General features: G+C 51.7%; 1 protein-coding gene across 1 annotated transcript in view; it reads left to right on the top strand.

Moving 5' to 3' along the window:
* Window positions 1–733: 733 nt before the first annotated feature.
* Window positions 734–7,857, top strand: part of LOC129715983 (filamin-A-like) — a 9,528-nt gene continuing 2,404 nt past the window's right edge. The window contains exons 1-3 of the mRNA XM_055665867.1: window positions 734–1,207; window positions 3,158–3,334; window positions 4,382–4,563. Coding sequence (XP_055521842.1) covers window positions 874–1,207; window positions 3,158–3,334; window positions 4,382–4,563 — 693 coding nt within the window. The 5' untranslated portion in view covers window positions 734–873. The remainder of the gene's footprint in view (window positions 1,208–3,157; window positions 3,335–4,381; window positions 4,564–7,857) is intronic.

Here is a 7,857-nt window from a genome sequence, read left to right as displayed (position 1 = left end):
TCTAAAAGAGGACAATGACATGAGAATTAAGCTGGACTGAAGTTTGGACTTCCAACATCGGGAACTTCTTTACTCAGAGAGTGGTACCGGTGTGGAATGAGCTTCCAGTGACTATGATCGGTGGAGGCAGTTCCTTGGTATCATTTAAATAATTGGATAGGCATATGGATGAGAAATCAGGAATGGAGGGTTATGGTACGAGTGCAGGATTCAGGTGGGACCATCAGGGAAAAAAATTTGTTCGGCATCCCTCTACCTTGAAGGGCCCTCAGATGTACCTGTTTCCGTGCTGTAATTGTTATAAGGTTATAACTGGAGAGGGAATCTCATGCTCTCCATACTATCCTCTTTATTAAGGGGTTTGGACACGCTAGAGGCAGGAAACATGTTCCCGATGTTGGTGGAGTCCAGAACCAGGGGCCACACACACACAGACACACACACACACACACAGGTTAAGAATAAGGGGTCGGCCATTTAGAACGGAGACGCGGAAACACTTTTTCTCACAGTGAGAGTTGTGAGTCTGTGGAATTCTCTGCCTCAGAGGGCGGTGGAGGCCGGTTCTCTGGAGAGAATTCTTTCAAGAGAGAGGCTCTTATAGATAGCTTAAAGATAGCGAGAGAGAGTCAGGGGAGAAGGCAGGAATGGGCTACTGATTGGGGATGATCAGCAGTGATCACATTGACGGTGCTGGCTGGAAGGGACGAATGGCCTCTACTCCTGCACCTGTTGTCTATAGCCCAATCTAGCTCTTCGAGAGAGCTCTTAGATAAGAGAGCGTTAGATACTCTTAAAGATAGCGGAGTCGGGATATGGGGAGAAGGCAGGAACGGGGAACTGATTGGGGATGATCAGCCGTGATCACATTGAATGGCGAATGGTGCTGGCTGGAAGGGGCCGAATGGCCTCTACTCCTGTACCTGTTTTGTCTATGTTTCTATGTTGCTATTGTCTATGGGAGACAAAAATGCTGGAGAAACTCAGCGGGTGAGGCAGCATCTATGGAGCAAAGGAAATGGGCCACATTTTGGGCCTTGTCTGTGTATTATCCAACACTTTTTCTGCCTCCAGGAGTCAGGTTTGAAGGTCAACCACCCAGCATCTTTTGCTGTGTGCCTAAACGGTGCCAAGGGATTGATTGACGCAAAGGTTCACAGCCCGTCTGGAGCTCTCGAAGAGTGCTGTGTCACAGAAATCGACCAAGGTGCGTATTCCAGACATTGGGAACATTCTTCCTGCATCTAGCTAGTCCAGTCCTTTTATCATTTCCAAGTCAAGTCAAGTTTATTTGTCACAGAGACACATACGAGATGATCATGGTACAAGTGTAGTGGAGTACAGGAGCAAAGAGGCCCTTCTGCAGTTGTACAGGGTCCTGGTGAGACCACACCTGGAGTATTGTGTGCAGTTTTGGCCTGTTGGCCTTCATAACAAGAGGAGTTGAGTACAGGAGCAAAGAGGTCCTTCTGCAGTTGTACAGGGCCCTGGTGAGACCACACCTGGAGTATTGTGTGCAGTTTTGGCCTGTTGGCCTTCATAACAAGAGGAGTTGAGTACAGGAGCAAAGAGGTCCTTCTGCAGTTGTACAGGGCCCTGGTGAGACCACACCTGGAGTATTGTGTGCAGTTTTGGTCCCCTAATTTGAGGAAGGGACATTCTTGCTATTGAGGGAGCCCAGCGTAGGTTCACCAGGTTAATATCTAAATGGTGTCAAGTTGGGAAAAGGGGAAGTACAACGGGATCTGGGGGACCTTGTACATCAGTCTATGAAAGTAAGCATGCAGGTACAGCAGGCAGTGAAGAAAGCGAATGGTATGTTAGCATTCATAGCCAAAGGATTTGAGTACAGGAGCAGGAGGTTCTACTGCAGTTTTACAGGGTCTTGGTGAGACCACACCTGGAGTATTGCGTGCAGTTTTGGCCTGTTGGCCTTCATAACAAGAGGAGTTGAGTATAGGAGCAAAGAGGTCCTTCTGCAGTTGTACAGGGCCCTGGTGAGACCACACCTGGAGTATTGGGTGCAGTTTTGGCCTGTTGGCCTTCATAACAAGAGGAGTTGAGTACAGGAGCAAACAGGTCCTTCTGCAGTTGTACAGGGTCTTGGTGAGACCACACCTGTAAGTTTCTATAAAGATCCCCCCTCAATCTTCTAAATTCTAGCGAGTACAGCCGAGTCTATCCAGTGTTTCTTCATATGGACAGTCCTGACATCCCAGGAATCAGTCTGGTGAACCTTCTCTGTACTCCCTCTATGGCAAGAATGTCCTTCCTCAGATTAGGGGACCAAAACTGTACGCAATACTCCAGGTGTGGTCTCACCAAGACCCTGTACAACTGCAGTAGAACCTCCCTGCTCCTAGACTCAAATCCTCTATGGCAAGAATGTCCTGAGTCCTCAGATTAGGAGCCAAAACTGTACACAATACTACTCATGTGGTCTCACCAAGAACTCTGTGCACTGCAACTGCCTCTTTGTCCTGTACTTTGCGCCTGTAATCAACCCCTCTTTCCACAACGAAGGCCACATGTTCAGGCCAAAACTGTTTTGAAATACTCCAGGTGTGGTCTCACCAAGACCCTGTACAAACGTGCAGTAGGAACCCTCCCTGCTCCTAGACTCAAATCCTCTATGGCAAGAATGTCTCTCCTCCGATTAGGAGACCAAAACTGTACGCAATACTCCAGGTGTGGTCTCACCAAGACCCTGTACAACTGCAGTAGAACCTCCCTGCTCCTAGACTCAAATCCTCTATGGCAAGAATGTCCTTTCCTCAGATTAGGAGACCAAAACTGTACGCAATACTCCAGGTGTGGTCTCACCAGGACCCTGTACAACTGCAGTAGGACCTCTTTGCTCCTATACTCAACTCCTCTTTTGTGAAGGCCAACAGGCCAGGACTGTACGCAGATACTCCAGGTAGATCCCCATGGGGATTGAGAGGAGAGGGGGAAGAGATGGGGGGAGGAGAGGGGGGAGAGACAGGGGGGGAAGAGATGGGGGGGGAGAGAGGTGGGAGTCATTTGCCTCATTGCCATTCTCCATAGCCACTTTCATTTCACACCGCACCACATCTCAGTATGTGGTATGTGACAATAAACTTGATGTTGACTTGACTTGACTTGGGTATTATCTGAGCCCCGTTTTCTGTTCCAGACAAGTACGCTGTGCGTTTTATCCCGCGGGAGAACGGAGTCTACCTGATCGACGTGAAATTCAACGGTTCCCACATTCCCGGAAGCCCCTTCAAGATCCGGGTGGGAGAGCCGGGACAAACCGGAGATCCCGGAATGGTGTCAGCGTCCGGACCCGGTCTGGAGGGTGGGGTCACAGGTGAGAAACTTCCCCCCCCCCCCCCCCCGCGGCACCTTCCCCACCGCAGTTCTGACAGATGTCTGGTGAAGGCCTCAGGCTTTTTGGCCCTCTCATGGGGACATTTTCTCCAGGAGTTGATTACATGGAAAAGAAACATAGACAACATGTGCATGAGTAGAGGCCTTCTTCGGCCCACCTCGAGCTGCAGCCATTCCGTGTGCAACATAGAAACATAGATCATAGTGCAGGAGTAGAGGCCATTCGGCCCTTCGAGCCTGCACCATTCGCCATTCAATATGATCATGGCTGATCATCCAACTCAGTATCCCGTACCTGCCTTCTCTCCATACCCCCTGATCCCCTTAGCCACAATGGCCACATCTAACTCCCTCTTAAATATAGCCAATGAACTGTGTGTGGCCTCGACTACCCTCTGTGGCAGAGAATTCCACAGATTCACCACTCTCTGTGTGAAAAAGTTCTTCTCATCTCGGTTTTAAAGGATTTCCCCCTTATCCTTAAGCTGTGACCCCTTGTCCTGGACTTCCCCAACATCGGGAACAATCTTCCTGCATCTAGCCTGTCCAACCCCTTAAGAATTTTGTAAGTTTCTATAAGATCCCCCCCCCCCAAACTTCTGAATTCTAGCGAGTACAAGCCGAGTCTATCCAGTCTTTCTTCATATGAAAGTCCTGCCATCCCAGGAATCAGTCTGGTGAACCTTCTCTGTACTCCCTCTATGGTAAGAATGTCTTTCCTCAGATTAGGAGACCAAAACTGTACGCAATACTCCAGGTGTGGTCTCACCAAGACCCTGTACAACTGCAGTAGAGCCTCCCTGCTCCTATACTCAACTCCTCTTGTTATGAAGGCCAACAGGCCAAAACTGTACACAATACTCCAGGTGTGGTCTCACCAGGGCCCTGTACAACTGCAGTAGAACCTCCCTGCTCACCTATCCCATCACCTATCCCAATGTTCGCTGCCTGACCCGCTGAGTTTTTCCAGAACTGTCCTTCAGGGATCTAACTGCCCCCCTCATTGTGTTCTGTCTCTTATCCACAGGGGTGCAGACGGATTTTGTGCTCAACACATCGAAGGCCGGCCCAGGGGCACTGTCGGTGAGCATTGATGGGCCTTCGAAGGTGAAGATGGACTGCCTGGAGTGTGCCGAGGGCTATTTGGTCTCCTACACGCCTCTGGCCCCCGGGTATTATCTCATATGCCCATCAACATTGGCACCGTCCGTATCACATCGCGGGCAGGCCCCTTCAAACCAACATCACAGGTTGATGGTCCCACTTCACGCCAGATTTCGTTCGACAGGTGCAGGGAATGAATTTGTCAGCAGCGACACACTCAAAAAGAACTCTGCGATTGGCACCAAGCCCCTAGAATGGCAGGATATTGTGTCTAGTTGGAAATACGTTACAAGGCATTGTACTGGAGCTCCAGTGTCTGGATTGGGTGTACAATTTTGGTCGCCCTGAATTAAATTAGTTATGGGTCAACAGCTTAGCCCTCTTATCTATGAGGTTGAGATTTTGTAGAATCTTTTCAGCCTGGTCCACCTCAGGCAACTAAGTTCAGAGAAAGTTTGAATAATTAGGTCTTTATCTTTGGCGCGCAGGAAGGATGGTTTAGGCTGGGCTTGATAAGGTCTTTAGCAATGATACGTCACTCGCCACCATATCCAATTACAGCATCTAACCGGCCATCTCAGGAAATCTAGTCCGTGCCGAACACATAATCTCCCCCTATCTCCACATATTCCTGGAGACTCAGTGATTGCATGTGTCCCCTCCATTTCCCTTCCCATCTTGTACTATCCATATTGGTATTTTTCAATGATAAACAAAATAGGGGGGTCGGGCTGCCTCCTTCTTCTGGCTCCACTGGAAGCTCCTTCCACACCTCTCACCACTCATCTGAGTAACCAAGTTCTCCCTCGTCGATGTTCGCCCCTAAACTCCGCCTGTCCCTTTCCTCCCATTCTCATGTCTCTGGAGACCCTCTCCTCTCTTCCTACTCTCAGGACGAAAAGCTTTTCCCACATCACTCTGCTATCCCTCTCATCATTTCAAGGACCTCTATCAGGTCCCCCCTTAACCTTCTGCGCTCCAGAGAATAAAGACCTAACTTGTTCAACCTATCTCTGTAACTTAGTTGTTGAAACCCAGGCAACATTCTAGTAAATCTCCTCTGTACTCTCTCTATTTTGTTGACATCCTTCCTATAATTGGGCGACCAAAATTGTACACCATACTCCAGATTTGGTCTCACTCATGCCTCTGTACAATTTCTCCATTACTTCCCAGCGTCTACACTGTCAATTCCTCCTCTCTCCTTCCTAATTGAACGCCCTCTACTGTTCGCCAGGAGGCCGAAACGCTGTCCCTCTAGTCCGAGAGGAGTCTGGCCCCAGCTGGGTGTTGGAACGGCTGTTTATCTCTAAATGGCAGAGGTTTGGTTTGTGGTCTAATTGAAACATATATACGCTTGTCTAAGGGGAGAAGGACACGGTAGAGGCAGGGAACATGAGTTTCCCTCTGATTTGGGGGAGTCCAGAACCAGGGGCCACACGCACTCTCCCTGCTGCCTGTCCCACACACACCCACACACACCACACAACCTCTGGACACCACACACCTCTCCGGGGTCTATGTCACCTCCTTCCCTTTAGTCCCTGGAGAAAAGTTTCCTACGGCATTTAGGCCTGAGATCAGTGTGAGGTCGTTTCCACCCATAGAGTGTTTGTGGGACTCACCTCTGAGTGGGTCCCTCTCTCTCTCTCTCCTCTCCCTCCCCCCTCTCTCTCCCCTCTCTCCCCCTCTCTCTCGCCCCCTCTCTCTCGCCCCCCCTCTCTGTCTCTCCCCACCCAGAGAGTTGTGTGAATCTGTGGCCATTTAGGATGTTGAGTTGGGGGCTATGTGTGAGGTGGAACATTTGGGACTGAGATGAGGAGAAACCTTTCCCTCCCATAGTGTTCTGTCTCTCTCTGTGTGTGTGGTATCTCCTCCCCTCTCAGCTCCTGTGTCTCCCATCGCCCTCTCCCTCTCTCCATCTGGGACTGTGTCCCTCCTCTCCCCTCCAGCCCTCGCATTACTGTGTCTCTCTCACTATCTCCTCCTCTCCCTCTCTATGTTTCTCCCCTCTCTCCCTCTCCCTCTGCTCTCCCCCCCTCTACCTCTCCCCTCTCACTCCAGATAAATGGTGTGTGTTGGTTGTCCAATTCTTCCCATCAAGGTTGTTTGCTTGATGTGTCCGCCTCGTCGAACAACATTTGCAGGTCACACCTGCCTCAGCTGATTCAAGCTCTCTTAACCTGCCTCGTTGTTATCAAATCTCTCTGGCCATTCTCCTTCTCCCCTCCCCCTTCCCATCCCTCTCCACCCCTAACGACCCTGATGTGGGTTCTCTGTCTCCATCTCATCTCCCTCCCCTTTCTCTCCCTCCCCGCCCTCTCCCCCCGCCTCCCCCCCCCTCTTTGTCCCTCTCAATGCTCTCTCCAGCCCCGATCCTCCCCCCCCTCTCCCTCTCCCTCTCCCTCTCCTCGCCATCTCTCTCTCAGACCCCTGCTCTCCCTCCTCTCTCACCCCTCTCTCTCGGCCCCGGAATTTGTCCCCCTCTCCCCTCCCTCTTCCCTCCCCTACCCCTCTTTGCCCCCCTCGCTCCTCCCCTCTATCCTTCCCTCCCCTTCTCTCCGCTCTATAGTTTTTCCCCCCCCCCGATCTCTCCCATCTCTCCGACTTTGCTCCTCTCCTCCCCCTTCTCGCCTCCCTCTCTCCTCCCTCTCATATCCTCTCTCCCCACCTCCCCCCCCCTGTCTCCCCCCCTCTCCCCCCCCTCTCTCCCCCTCTCTCTCCCCCTCGCCTCTCCCCCTCTCTCCTCCTCTCCCCTCTCTCCTCCCCTCTCATCCCCTCTCCCCCCCTCTCCCCCTCTCCTCTCTCTCCTCTCTCCCCCCTCCCACCGCTCTCTCTCTCTCTGTATCCTCTCCTCCCCCTCTCTCCAGCTCCCCCCCCTCCCTCTCCCCTCCTCCCTCCCCCTCTCCTCCTCTCTCCCCTCCTCTCTCTCCTCTCCTCTCCCTCCCCTCTCTCCCCCTCTCTCCCCCCTCCCCCTCTCCTTCTCACATCTCCTCTCCCTCTCCTCCCTCATTCCCCCCTCCCTTCTAATGAGGAGAAACCTTTCCACCCAGAGAGACTGTGTGAATCTGTGGCCTTTAGGATATTGAGTTGGGGGCTATGTGTGAGGTGGAACATTTGGGACTGAGATGAGGAGACCTTTCCCCCCCGTCTCCAGAGTTGTGTGGAATCTGGCCATTTGGGAATATTGAGTTGGGGGAATCTCCTCCAGTCTGGAGAATCTCCCTCTCTCTCTCCCTCCCTCTCCTCTCTCTCTCTCTCTCTCTTTCCCTCTCTCTCTCTCTCTCTCTCCTTCTCTCTCTCTCTCTACTCCTCTCTCCCTGGTGGATCTCTCTCTCTCCCCTCTCTCCATGCCCTCTCTCTGGAGGTGGAATATTCCTCCCCCTCTCCCTATCTCCT

The sequence above is a fragment of the Leucoraja erinacea genome, unplaced genomic scaffold, assembly GCF_028641065.1.
Source record: "Leucoraja erinacea ecotype New England unplaced genomic scaffold, Leri_hhj_1 Leri_1578S, whole genome shotgun sequence".
In the NCBI taxonomy this organism is placed as follows: Eukaryota; Metazoa; Chordata; class Chondrichthyes; order Rajiformes; family Rajidae; genus Leucoraja; species Leucoraja erinaceus.
The sequence above is the reverse complement of the archived record's forward strand: the minus strand, read 5'-3'. Positions and strand labels throughout refer to the sequence as shown.